The following is a 13,934-nucleotide window of genomic DNA, read 5'->3' on the forward strand; positions in this document are numbered from 1 at the left end:
CTCAGTGTGACAGTTGAATTATCCTATAAACAATTCTAATTCCCTTTCTTTTTTTCTTCCACACATTTTTGTAGCAAGCTCTTCTATAAGCTGCTAGGTGCCCTCAAAAATCTTCACAGCCATTCACTTTTTAAATGCTGTACTTTTCTGGAAATATTTAATTTTCTGTAGATCAAATAAAGTATGGCTGTTACTTTGCACACTTCCAAAAGCTGATAAAGCTGATTTTTATTGAGGTGTTAATTTTTTTCATGGTGGCATTTTGGGGCTTTAAATTTATATATTAGATTTGATTCCAGTGTCTTTGAATTTTAATTGCTTGATGGAAATAATGCCAGTGGGAAACCCTTTCTTCTTTTTCCCTTTTCTTTGCAGATATCAATGAATGTCTCTTAGATCCCAGAAAATGTGCCCCAGGCACCTGTCAAAACTTGGATGGGTCCTACAGATGTATTTGTCCACCTGGATACAGTCTCCAGAATGACAAGTGTGAAGGTAAGAGGGCTACCAGTGGTTGGAAATGAGCAGTATTGGTTACCTCATTGACATTATCAGAGTCAAATTTTTGAGATGGTGTAATGGTGTCTTCATTTTGCAATACTTTATCAGACAAATCCAAGAGTAGGGTGTGACTTACGGGCTCATAATTAGATGGTGAGACAAGAACATCTAGTTCTCGGGCTAATCTCTGATGAAGCTGTTTTGCTCTGTATACTTGGGTGGTTGCATGCTCTGACCCTTTTCCAGTGTGTTTTTATGCAGCTTATAAAAAGTCCTGAACTACCTGTTTTTAAGTGCCAGTGGGTTGCAATTAAAAATAGCTTCCTGAGTCCAGTTAAAATCTTTAAGTGATCACATTCAAGGTTGGATGAATGTGTCTATGTAATTTGTCATTGTTGTTTTGACTTGTAGAGTGGTAGAAATATGTAACTACAAATAAATTCTCAACAAGTTTTATAGTACTGCATTCCTCAATACATGTATCATTGCATTAAATGGAAGACATTAATTGTCAGAAATTCATGAATAAATATGAAAAGGACTTTTAAGAAGTCATCTAGTCCATGCTCCCACCTTTAAATAAGTCTGTGTCTAATCCCTAATGAGTAAGAATTGTCCACTTTTAATATAATCAATGAGAAATGTTTATTATATATCTAATTTAAATCTCAGTCAAAGGATAATATTCTAAGTGAAAACATCAAAATTAGACCTAAGTACAAATTACTGTGTCATTTTACTTCTATTAGAGGTCAGCATTATTCCCTTCATGATTAATGCAAAATTACCCCCAAATGAACAGAATTAAAATATATAGAAAAAATGATTTTCAGAATAGTCAATAAATGTGTTCATTCTAAATCTTTGTCCCTACCCTTATGAAACTGGCATCTACAGTTTGATTTCTACCATAGGAGAATCATAACAACAAAAACAAGAAAAAAAGGAAACATCTGAGCATTTTTATAAAAGTTGACTTTTAAGAAAAGATTGGACATGGGGGTGGAGGGAATTTAGGGATGGAGTAATTCAGTCATCATCAGCCTTGTTAGTTCACATTTGTTCAGATTTGTTGGTTAATAAACCACAGGAAGCATGATGCAGTTATAAATGTAACTTAACATGAAATGATGAAGAGGCTGGTTTTACACTGTACAGAAAGATAATCACTTTGCACTGCACATTTCTAGAATATCTATTGTGTGGTATTTACAAAACTAAGTCAAGACAACAAAGTTAATTTCTTAACTTCCCTTTACTTGAACCTCATGGGAATAAAGTTGTGTAATGCAAATACATTTTGGTGTGGGTAGAACTTGTACAAACCTGAAGATAAAGAGTCCCAAGATACAAGAGATAATCTCTTTTGTTGGAAAAAAATATTTCCATTAAAATAGCATGGCTGAGAATCAAGACTTACCTCTTTTTCACTACAAATCCCTGCTGAAAGTCAAGGGGAAAAGATGGGTAAGCCTCTTGGAAAGAGTGGTCATACTTTTTCCACAAGTAGGGTCATCATATACTTGGTTCACCAAATGAAGACAGTTTTGACCGGCACTCACTATTCATGAGTCCAGGTCAACAGGCATAAACTAGGGCTCTCCCAGGCAAACTAGGGCATACTCAAGCCATTCAGGATGCATACCATCCTTAATTACCCCTTTATAGTAGATAAGGTATACTAATATGCTCAAGGAAACATGCCACAATTATGTGTCAAACTCGTATTATCTAGACCATAAAAGAAAAACTATAGTCTTTACATGGAAGATATCTTTGTGTCTTCAGAAAAATTAAACTGCAAATGAGAGATAGGAGCCTCATTTCCTGTGATGTCTTTAGTTTGTATTGCATTAGGATTATTTTCACAAGTATTAGTGTCCTTGTAAAAGTCACAGTTTTAGGTTGATAGCATAGGCTACTGGGGAAAACACTGTGGATGGGTGGAGAGGAACAAATTTGCTTCAAAGGCCTAGATCTCTCGCTGAGTAACTCATTGTTAAAATAATTAGAATTTCAGAGCATCTGCTTACTTTTTAGTGAAGTCAGACTCTAGAGTTTCTTGCTCCTTCCCAGTTGAGGGTTGTACGAGATTACTGCAACTTTTCTAATTATCTAATAAACTCAATCTGGGTAAAAGATGTTTCTCACTGCATCCCAAAGAAGGCACCTGCAGAGTCCATTTTTATGATAAGAACCATCAAAACTAGTTTTTTTAAAGTCATCACAACCTAAAGTCCACTCCCAGCATTATAATACAGGAAAAATCTTCATTATTAGAAGAATTTTGAAACTCAGGCTTTGTGCTTTTACATTGTGCATTTAATATCTGACAGTGTCTCCACTGTGTTTTGACTTTGTTTGACACATGTACTTTTTTTTAGATATTGATGAATGTGTTGAAGAGCCAGAAATCTGTGCCTTGGGTACATGCAGTAACACTGAAGGCAGCTTCAAATGTCTGTGTCCAGACGGGTTCTCCTTGTCCTCCACTGGAAGAAGGTGCCAAGGTAAGTGCTTTTGACTTTTGGCTTTAGACTTTCATTACTCTGTGTTTATTTGTTGTGGTTTTATTTTTTTTAAACATGGCAAAGCTTTGATTCTCTGTAAAAGAGAAGATGGAGTGTTTTCATTCACCCAGAGGTCTAATGATTACCATATGTCAGAAAGTTCATTTTTACTTTTGAGGTTAAAAACTCATCCATCATGTTATGGTTGCTTGTACAACAACTGTCCTGGCACTTTAAACCTGCCTCTCCCCCTGAGAACACAGATGCTGACAGGTCAGTCAGCAGGGGATCAGCCATGAGCCACTGAACACGGGAAAGCCTGGGGGAAGTTCATTTACAAGTTCTCTGCCTCAGAAGAGGTAACCTGTGTAAATGTGAGCCAAAACCTAGACTTTCAGACAGAAAAATGCAGATTAACTCATGTGCTCCCAGGATATAGTGCCCATCTCTTACATCACAAGTTTTCTAAGAAAACAGAAAAATAAATGTGAACTGACCAGGATTCTTGCTGGCCCATAGTCTGTTTTCAGGAATAACATTTGTGAACTTCAAAAAAAGTCAAAAGGGGAGCCTGAACTTATGCATGACAGAGTGAGTTTATTATGTCTCAGAAAACTACTTGCTGCTAAGTCACTTCAGTCATGTCCAACTCTGTACAACCCCATAGATGGCAGCCCACCAGGCTCCGCCGTCCCTGGGATTCTCCAAGGCAAGAACGCTGGAGTAGTTTGCCATTTCCTTCTCCGATGCATGAAAGTGAAAAGTGAAAGTGAAGTTGCTCAGTCGTGTCCGACTCTTAGCGACCCCATGGACTGCAGCCTACCAGGCTCCTCGGTCCATGGGATTTTTCAGGCAAGCGTACTGGAGTGGGGTGCCATTGCCTTCTCCGAGCGCTTAGTTTTTACTAAAGAAGGCAATTGTATATGTCTGTCTACTTATACACACTAGTTTAATGAATTCAGGATCAAAAAAAAAACCACATGCAAACACACATATCTACCCCACAACCCCTACCCCATTCCAGTGGGTTTTTTGTTGTTGTTTTATTGTTCAGGATTTTTTCTTGGTTGTTTTGTTTTACTTTCATATTACCAAGTAAAAGGCAATGGATGTTATTTAAGATTCCAAAAACTGGGCTTTAGGGATCACAGCTTTGTCATTTATAGCCTAGGGCAAGTCATTTATAGCCTAGGGCAAGTCATTTAATCTTTTGAAGGCTCAATTTTCTTCTTTTTAAACAATAAGAATACCTACCCAAACCATCTTATTTAATCCATGACAAAGCTTTGTTCATTTCTGAGTCTTTCATAGACTCTTATTATTGTTATTCGAATTGATTAACCTTTTACTTGTCAACTGGTCATCTTGTCATGTAATATTTAGGGATGTGAAGGGGGAGCATTGAGAATTCTCTGTTGGTCTGATCTTGTAGGTAGCTATCAAAGCACCATGTGGATTTCTGGGTTGTGGGTGGAGCAGTGCTTGATGCAGGCAGATATTCTGTCTGTTTGGTGCAGACCAGCCAGATAAATTCTAGCTCTTGCTCCTTTGTTTTTGTGTGCCTTTGGCTTGGCCGGAGTTTGGAAGGAAAGTAGTGAGAAACCAGGTGTGAATCTGCCGATGTGGCAGGCCAGAGGAAATTCAGAGGCTATTAATTCAATTTGCACTGGCCTGTCACTGAGCAAGCTAACGCTGCAGGAAGACTCAGCCCAGCTGTGAGCAGCCCTGCCACAAGCTCAGCTCCAAGAGGCAGAGCCAGGATTGAGGAATGCGAGCAGGCAAAGTGACTTTTGTAGCTCTGATGAAATTTCAAAGGTCATTAAGGGTGCTTCACAGATGGACTGGTAAACAAGCATCTGAGCAAGCCCTCGTTAAAGGATGCGGGCGCATACAAACTCTTTCCCAGTGCCTGGCACCTTTGATTAAAACACCAGTTCTAGAGAGTGACCACAAAGCCAATGTAAATCTCCCACAGGACACAGATTTTGCTTGAGTCAGGGAATTAAGAGCTGTGTTTTTATTATAAGATGGCAAATTAGGAGTCAAGCTTCTATTGCCCATAAAATTAGAAAATTCCATAGAAGAGAACCATGGATGATGTTTTTGAAGGAACAAATGGGATCTAGGACTCAGGTGAACAGACTCTGGCACCTGAAGGCCACAGAGGTAAGTGATCCACCCCTGCAACAAAGTTCAGTGAAGGCAGTTTGTCACTTCCGCTCACTCTAAACTTCATATCTGGATTTTTTTCTGGGGTGAGGTGATACAGTGGTGCTGGGGAGGTGGGCTGGGGTATGGAACAGATCAGTAATAAAAGGAAAAGAGAATGAGAACAGACCAATATTAGAACATGCATGTATCCAGGTTTAAAAGATACATTTCAAGCTAGAAGACAGAGGAAAGAACTGAGTTTTGATATGCTTGTTGAGATTTTTTTTTTTTGAGTAGTCATTAAATTATATCTTAAGATAGTTATAGGCATAAATAATAAAAATAGGACGAGTAAACACAAAATGCTGTATGTGACAATGGACTTGAGGAGTAAAGGAAATTCTGGGAGGAACGTGAGGAAGCCATGAAACATGCCTGCAATTCAGAGACATATTTTCCATGCCAAGTGTCAGCAGTAATAAACCTAATATTTTGATTTCTGGGGGGAAAAAAAAGAAAGCAAATTAAAAGGTGTTCTTTAAAAAACTAGTTTGTAAAATCTTGAAGCTTCTCAACAGAGACAACATTTGCATAGAGGAGATGCTGCAGGACAAGGATCAGCTTTTATTCCTCTTCACCTTCAGAAGAGTAGTTTGCAAAAAAGGTGACTGTTTTGTCCCCACCCATAACAAATGTGAAAATGCTGTAGACCCCAGAGAGATCATTTATCTGAAGAGTTGTAGCCATGATGAGTTCAACAAGTTCATTGCAAAGGCCAACTGAATTTGACTTACTGGAGCCTGGTAAATATGGTTGGCTGATACTTTAATTCATGAAAAATTTCCTGCTGTGATCTTTTGCAACTCAGTTATTCTCACCTTGTCTCGTTAAGATGGTAAAATTGTCTTAACTGAAGTCATAAATGGCTCTAATAATTTGCTACCTGAATTTGAAAACATTGACAGGAGAGAGCAGACCTGGTCATTCATAAAGAAAGGGGTATTGTGCAAAATGAAGCTGAACACATTTCCTTAAAACCTGCAGATTTCAGCATCTGTGTGACTCAGAGGAGTTTGCAAAACTTTGGAAGTCAAATTTGAGGGCAAACACACTCCAGGCTCTTGGATGAGCTCACTTTTTAGAGTCACCCAATTTGCTCAATAAGAAATGGAAAAGTCAGTTTCCAAAGCTATGTCAAGCAACATTGGAGAATTTTGTAGGACCTAGATCCCAATCCCATGCTCCATGTTGGAGTTGCCAAGAAAGAACTGATGTTAAGGAAACATATTCTTTAAAATAGCAAATAAGTAAATTTTAATAAAATCAAAGTATATTAAACATACAATTTATGTACCTCAAAATACTGATGTTTTCTGCTTCATTCTTTAGTTTTAAAGCACAAAATAACCTAAAAAGAAGCATAAATTTCAGTTTCAAAGATTACCCAAAGTCAATAAAATCTGTCATGTATAAGCTAAAATTTATGTTTACCAAACAAAAATGTTATTATTCATTACTGTGACAGAGTAATATATAGGTTTACATTTTTTCTCACTTAAAAATACATTAATGTAATTAGAAAGAGCCAATTCTTTAGTTTTCTCCTTTTTTATACTGTAAAATTAGTGGTGTAGTAATACATTAAAGTTGTAATGAAGTCAAAAAAGAAAGAAATATATCCTTTGAAAGGATGATTATTCTCCTTCACATCCACCTGTCTTCCTGTCCTCTTTACCTTCCCTCTCTCTGTTGAGCCAGACAAGCATCTGTGTGTGTGCAAGTGTGTACACACATGTGCATAAAATCTGCAGAAAACCTCACATATATTTTGTAGACAGAAACTGAAGAGCTGCTTCAGTGAAATATCACTGAGTTGTATTTTTGCCAGCCCACAAAACTGGCACATCTTTATTTGCTCTATGCCTGGAATCTAGGGTTTTGTCTCTAGGGCTTAGGTGACACAGAATACACAGCGCAGTGTGTGATATCACAGTGAGACCTAGAGCTGGGAGAGCTGCCTTAACGTAGAGTGCTCACTAAATGTTAGTCCACCTCTGAATGTCCCCATCCTGAAGTCACTGATGATGACATCACTGGACTCACATCAGACTGCTTTGGAACCTTGGATAAAATGAAAAGTAATAAGGTAAAAGTCACACAGATTTGTTCTTCAGATCGTAGTACAAAGGTTATTTATCACTTTAAAGATCTCAGGCTTCCCTGGTGGCTCAGATGGTAAAGAATCTGCCTGCAATGCATGAGACCCAGGTTCGATCCCTGGGCCAGGAAAATCCCCTGAGGGATGGCATGGCAACTCACTCCAGTATCCTTGCCTGGTAGAATCCCATGGACAGAGGAGCCTCGTGGGCATGTGGGGTCGCAAAGAGTCAGACACAACTGAGCAACGAACTCTTTCACTCAACGATCTCAGCTCAGCTACTTTTATAATCACTTAAAAAGTATGACTTTAGTCATAAGAAGAGATCACATTTAACAGAGTGGATTGTTTCTTACTCAATGTTATACAATAATGACTTAGCAGGAAAGCCACTGAGGGGTGTCTTGAATTTTTGCTGCAGATTTACGAATGAGCTACTGTTATGCAAAGTTTGAAGGAGGAAAGTGTTCATCACCCAAATCCAGAAATCACTCCAAACAGGAATGCTGCTGTGCCTTGAAGGGAGAAGGATGGGGAGATCCCTGCGAGCTGTGCCCCACTGAACCCGATGGTATGTCTCCTGTCTGCATCTCTTTGGGCCATTCACAGTGCAGGCTGTAAGGCTGCAGGCTTTCAGAAAATAAGACAATTTAATTGTTAAGTCCAATTGAAATGTTCACTAAGATTATTTTATCTTAGGAGTGAGGTAGTTATTTTTTTCTGAAGTATGTTATGACTCAAAGCTGCCCAAGTAGTAGGTACCCCAGCTCTGAGAGCTTTGTTAACTTTCTCTGGTTTCTGGGCTTGGATCGTTCATCATATTCCAGTATGTGCAGCCTCCACATGATATTTGCTAAATGCCATTGCCACCCATTAACGAGGGTTCATCTCCACCACAGAGGCCTTCCGCCAGATCTGTCCCTATGGAAGTGGCATCATCGTGGGACCTGATGATTCAGCAGTTGGTGAGTGGCTTGCGCTGGACTCAGCATTTTATAATATTCTCAACCAGTCTCTTCCTTGTCCTTTCTCTTGCTGTTATTTCTCCACATTTATCTTGGTAAATGAAGCCCTATTTTTTGGTCTTTTCATTTAGATACCAATTATATTTTTATATTGTATGTTAATATTACAATACATTTTATCGATTAGACACTGAAACAACCACAATATCCCTTTGTGTTTCTAAAAAGTTACTTTGTTGTTCACTGTTTTTTCCTCCTATGCTTAAGACATGGATGAGTGCAAAGAACCCGATGTCTGTAAACACGGGCAGTGCATCAACACCGATGGGTCGTATCGTTGCGAATGTCCCTTTGGCTACATTCTGCAAGGGAATGAATGTGTGGGTGAGTAATAAAGTGGCTTCTTCTACGGAGATTTTACAAATCGGAAATTAAGCAATTCAGCATTCACACAAGGATATATAAACACCAGGATGGGACAGAAATAAGTTTTATTTACTCATTCATGTATCATTCATCTAGCGATACCGGCCGGGTGCCTGCCAGGTATCAGGCACTGTGCTTGGTTTTTTGGCTACACTAGTGAGCCGAGCCAACAGGGTCCTTCCTTGATTGGACCTTACAGTCTGATGACGAGGTCACTGAACACATTTGAAGAGATGGTAAAAAGGACAGCATTACAGTGAAAGCCTTTATGAAATTAAAAAAATATTAATTGTCATAATCTTATTCTCTCAGTATGGAAAACACAAAATTTACCCAGATTTTGTTACACTTAGTACTGTGAGAGGCTGCCTACCCAGGGTATCCCCTTGTATTAGCCCCCTTATTAAAATTTCAAAGAATGGCTCCTGTGACTGACCTTTGACCTCTTTTATCTAAGAAATTCAAAACCATTCAATGTAACCTAAATTAATAATGGCACAAACGCTGAGGGTTTATCTGTGTGCATTAGAAAATGTTCTTTCTATACAGGGAATCAGGGTATGTGGTTTTTACCCACAGCCATGGCTGTGGGAACTTAAGCAAGTTTTTTAGCTCTCTAAAATTCAGAATATAATAAATATCATGCAGATGGATTAAAATATTTCTAATTACCTTACAACTCTAAAAATCAATGATAGTGTGATTTTTATTAACTCGAAAGAGATGTAATATTCCTGACAGTGAAATGCAATTTCATAGCAGAACAAAAGCAAAGTTGCCAGTGTTTTCTGTTCAATATCTTCAGTTAGTGCTACGATATATGTGAGAAATATGCCTCCTCACCAGGGTCTCTCAGCCTTGTCCTCTTGCCCTCACTTTCTGACTTCAGAACCTAACATGAGACACAGCCTTCAATAATAATTCATCACTTTTCTGTGCTTTAGACAGCTGAGATAGCAATGTTATTTCTCTGGAATGTTCCTTTCCCAAAGGAAGGTATTCTCCCCAAGAGATATGTCAGAATAAGAACAGACAATATTCTAGGTGGATGGATTAGGAGACATATATTTTTTAGACTTCCTTGGTAAGACTTTTCTCCACAGTTGTTTAGAGAGATCATACCCTAAACATATTTCTTTCTAGCCTTTCTTCTGCCTAATGGAAGCCATCTGGTTTCCACAAATTCAACAAAATCTACTTGACTCTTGACTTTATCCAGTGTCTCAATTTTGCTTAACCTCTGGTCTCTTATTTTGCGTAAGTTTAGTCTTCTATTTTATATCTGGCAAAAATCCATCATGTTTAAGGCTTCTTGGAGAATGATGTAATGTAAGGCCAAACTGGAGGTGTATTTCTAACATTAAGTAAGCAAAAACTTTTGACTTGTAAGAGAAGCCTTGTTTTAACCCTTTGAGCATCTCTTCCCAGTAAATGTATTTCATAACATAGGAGGCTGGAGACACCCACAGCAAAGAGCACAGTAAGGGATAAGAAGCCTGGGTACTGTTACTGCCACTTAGCAAGTCAAATTTCACAGCTATAAATCTGTGGTCATAAGATACACACTCCTCTCTTGCAAGCATAGAATGGGAATGAACCAAAATGTTAGAGATCAAAGTACTCCGCTGGAGTTTGAAAGGTACTATCTGAGTCCAAGTCCATTTTCTCTCAATTCATCATATTTTGACTACACTTCTGATCACTTGCAGACACTGATGAATGTTCGGTAGGCAATCCTTGTGGAAATGGAACCTGCAAGAATGTGATTGGAGGTTTCGAATGCACCTGTGAGGAGGGATTTGAGCCTGGGCCAATGATGACTTGTGAAGGTAAGCCTCTTAAATATAGGATAGTTGGTTGCATGTTCTGATCATAGGGATAGTAGTTGGTTGATTATAATCCTTAGTATTAAATACCACCCAGGGTATATAAAATAAAGAAAATCTGGGCCATGTCATCATTTCTTCTCTATGTGGCCTTTTCTCTGCAGAAAGTATCTGAAAAAGATGTAGGTGGTTCATGGCCCAGGTGATGCCGCATCTCATGCAGAGTTCTTCTTGGGGTCTCTACTACCACTAATATTTGAATATAACACCTGTCCTGTCTCCTACCCTCTTTTTAATTTTATTTGTCTCCCCTTTTTCCCACTGTATCCTATACACCCTTTCTTTTTCTTTTCTCTTCATAGAAACAACTACACACTAAGATTAACACCAATATCCTTTCTCTCTCTGGGGGCAATCACTGCAAAAGAGGCTGTCGATACTCTCTAAGCAACAGCCAGTATGTCTGGTAGGATGCAAGGAAAGAAAGGCAATGGAGGGAGTGTCTAGAATACCAGCTCTCAAAGGGTGGTCCCTGGATCAGCCACATCAGTGTCACCTGGGAATTTGTTAGAAATACAGATTTTCAGGCCTTGTCCCAGACCTCCTGCATCAGACACTCTAAGGGTGGGACCAGCAGCCCTCCAGGTGGTTCCAATGCACTCTTAAGTTGAGACCACTGGTTTAAGAAAAGAATGAAGATGAGGAGATGGTACAGTGGGTATTAAGGTGAGCTTTCATTAGAGATATTATCTATCAGTACTCCTCATCAAAGATGTTGGTGAATCTTTTAACGGCTGTGACTAGATCATGATGTGGGATCTCACAGATGTTTTTGTCAGAATCGTTGGCCTTAGGGAGAAATGTGGTAATCAAGAAGATCTGCTTTAACCCTGATTTTCTGAACCATATTCTGATGGTTCCAAACTATGCAATCTACAGAAACCACTTTTATCTATTAATCTATCCCTATTATTCCTATTTGAGGCTATAACTTAAGCCTCAGTATGAACTAGGTACAATATCTCTGTAAGTGTAAAATTATTCAGAATGCTTTCTTGGGCATGAGAATCACTGTTACTTCATAGGAGCCTCTTTTATCTGGAGAAGGGGAGGGGTTAATGATACTGGGGGTTCTGGCTGTTCTCACAGCAGTTGACTTAGCAGTTATTCTGGCTAAATGGGGTAAAACTGATCCCGATTTCATTGTGACTTTAGGGAGTGGTAACTGGTCAACTTGAGACTTCAAAGCCAGCATTTCTGAAAAGTTCCCTATATGTTGGATGACCTATAATTTCTCATCTGCCTAAATAACAGTAATTATACCAGCACAATAAGTATAAACTTAGATTGTGCTGGAAGAACCAAGTAGGTGTATGATCACCCTACTTAGGCCAATTATAAAATAACCAACTCATTTTATAATCCTGGAAATGCAGAAACTGCTTGGTGCATCCATGTTTATGACAATGAAACATTGCAGCTTATGGTAAAAGTATATTCCTTTTTTGCTTGAGGCTTATGATCCATTCTCTTCCTGCCTTCTTCTGCAGATATAAACGAGTGTGCCCAGAATCCTCTGCTCTGTGCCTTCCGATGTGTAAATACGTATGGGTCATATGAATGCAAGTGTCCTGCTGGATATGTTCTGAGAGAAGACAGAAGGATGTGCAAAGGTGAGACATGCATGTTCAAAGTCATCTAAGCCAGGGTGTTCTAACTCTGTCTTTGATGGGAGACGTCCTTCCAAAGCATCTGCTAGTAGAGAAAGACTGGAAATTGGGGAACACTGCTGTAGTCTATGGACAATATGACGGTTGTCATTGCTACATTTTCTCCTAAATTGTAGCTTAAAGCTGGGTTGAAGGTAGCACTGCAGACCCTTTTTAGTTCACCACGCATTGCATGCCTATGACATGCCAGCCATTCTACGAGATGTAGAGATATAAGGGAAAAAAAAATGACTTCCCCCATATAAGAAGCTCAATATGAAGAGGCTGAGAGAGAGCTATAAATAATCATAGTATGATAACTAAGAACATGAGAACACAAGGAAGGAATGTGAATAATAAATAATCCCCATCACTATGGGATATTATATTCCAAGAATGGGGTAGCATATGGAGCTGACTTGGAAAATTTCCTTTAAAAGTGCTTACTGAACACCTGCAGTTGCCAAAGTACTGGACTAAGCTCTGTTATACAAAGTTCGGTGAATCCTGGGGATCCCTGAAGAGCTCTGATTTGCTTCTCCCAAGTTCTTAAATGAGCAGATATCTGTTCTTTTCAAATGATTTACATAGAATTTTTCTTAAAGGTAGGAAGATTTCCAAAGCAAGAGCTCCATGTCACATGCAGGCTAAAGTTCAAATTTCTCAATTCAGATAACATAAAGGGGAAAGATAAAAAGAAGGAAATGCAATAGGACAGAAAGTAAAGAATGAAGAAGAGCCACACTGTGCCAGAAAAAAGAAAATGGAGGGAAGACCTAGTAGAGAAGATTTTTGTAGATGCCTATCTTTTCCTCAAAGTATAAAAAACAGACTTTCATTATTATATTTCACAATTATTCTAATATGTCATATTAATACTATGATATTAAGACATCATAAGCTATATTATTTAAGCATTATATAGTGAAAGCATTGGTTTATTATTAGTTTGATAATGCTGTTATAATTATCATATTATGAAAGCTTTGTATAAGGTTTTTTTAGTTCAATTTGTCAAAACTAATTAGAAATCACACTTCCTGCCTTTGAAAAATTTATCAGCTAGAGAGAAATTTCTTAAGTTCAAAGGTGGTTAGAAGATGCCTTCCCATCTTAAGAGACAAGCTCCCAAGAATGCAAAAGGAAGTAGGTTAATATTGAAATAGTAAAAACTGGTTACTTGATAACTGTCTTATATTTAAAGGGCAGGAGATTAAGGCCGCTCCTTTTACGAATTTGCACATTCTTTCTTTCCAGATGAGGATGAATGTGAAGAGGGAAAGCACGACTGTGCTGAAAAACAGATGGAGTGCAAGAATCTCATCGGCACGTACCTCTGCATCTGTGGGCCTGGGTATCAGCGAAGGCCCGACGGAGAAGGCTGCGTAGGTGAGGGCTGCCCCATCAGAGGGGCTGAGTGAGTGGGACGCAACAAAGGATGGAACAGACGAGGGCTCTGCGTCCTCGTGGATGCTGTCTTCTCCTTGGCCAGAGCCATCTTGCCTCTCTTACCTCCTATCATGACTTTCCGTGGAGGCCTCCTTGCCTCTTGATTATCTATGAATTCCACCAGCAGCATCATTTCTCTCCCTCTGAGCTGGCCTTTGAGTGCTTTGCTAGGTCCATTTTGCTGCCAGGATTAGAAGACCAGGTATTTCCTCTAGTCCCATCCTTTATTGTTTACACTT

General features: G+C 38.9%; 1 protein-coding gene across 1 annotated transcript in view; it reads left to right on the forward strand.

Annotated features, from left to right (window-relative positions):
* FBN1 (fibrillin 1) overlaps window positions 1-13,934 on the forward strand; it is a 258,732-nt gene that overhangs the window by 213,756 nt on the left and 31,042 nt on the right. Inside the window, exons 49-56 of the mRNA XM_065941593.1 lie at window positions 376-495; window positions 2,886-3,011; window positions 7,742-7,891; window positions 8,220-8,285; window positions 8,553-8,669; window positions 10,421-10,540; window positions 12,088-12,210; window positions 13,504-13,635. Coding sequence (XP_065797665.1) covers window positions 376-495; window positions 2,886-3,011; window positions 7,742-7,891; window positions 8,220-8,285; window positions 8,553-8,669; window positions 10,421-10,540; window positions 12,088-12,210; window positions 13,504-13,635 — 954 coding nt within the window. The remainder of the gene's footprint in view (window positions 1-375; window positions 496-2,885; window positions 3,012-7,741; window positions 7,892-8,219; window positions 8,286-8,552; window positions 8,670-10,420; window positions 10,541-12,087; window positions 12,211-13,503; window positions 13,636-13,934) is intronic.

Source organism: Muntiacus reevesi, chromosome 7 (assembly GCF_963930625.1).
Source record: "Muntiacus reevesi chromosome 7, mMunRee1.1, whole genome shotgun sequence".
Taxonomy (NCBI): Eukaryota; Metazoa; Chordata; class Mammalia; order Artiodactyla; family Cervidae; genus Muntiacus; species Muntiacus reevesi.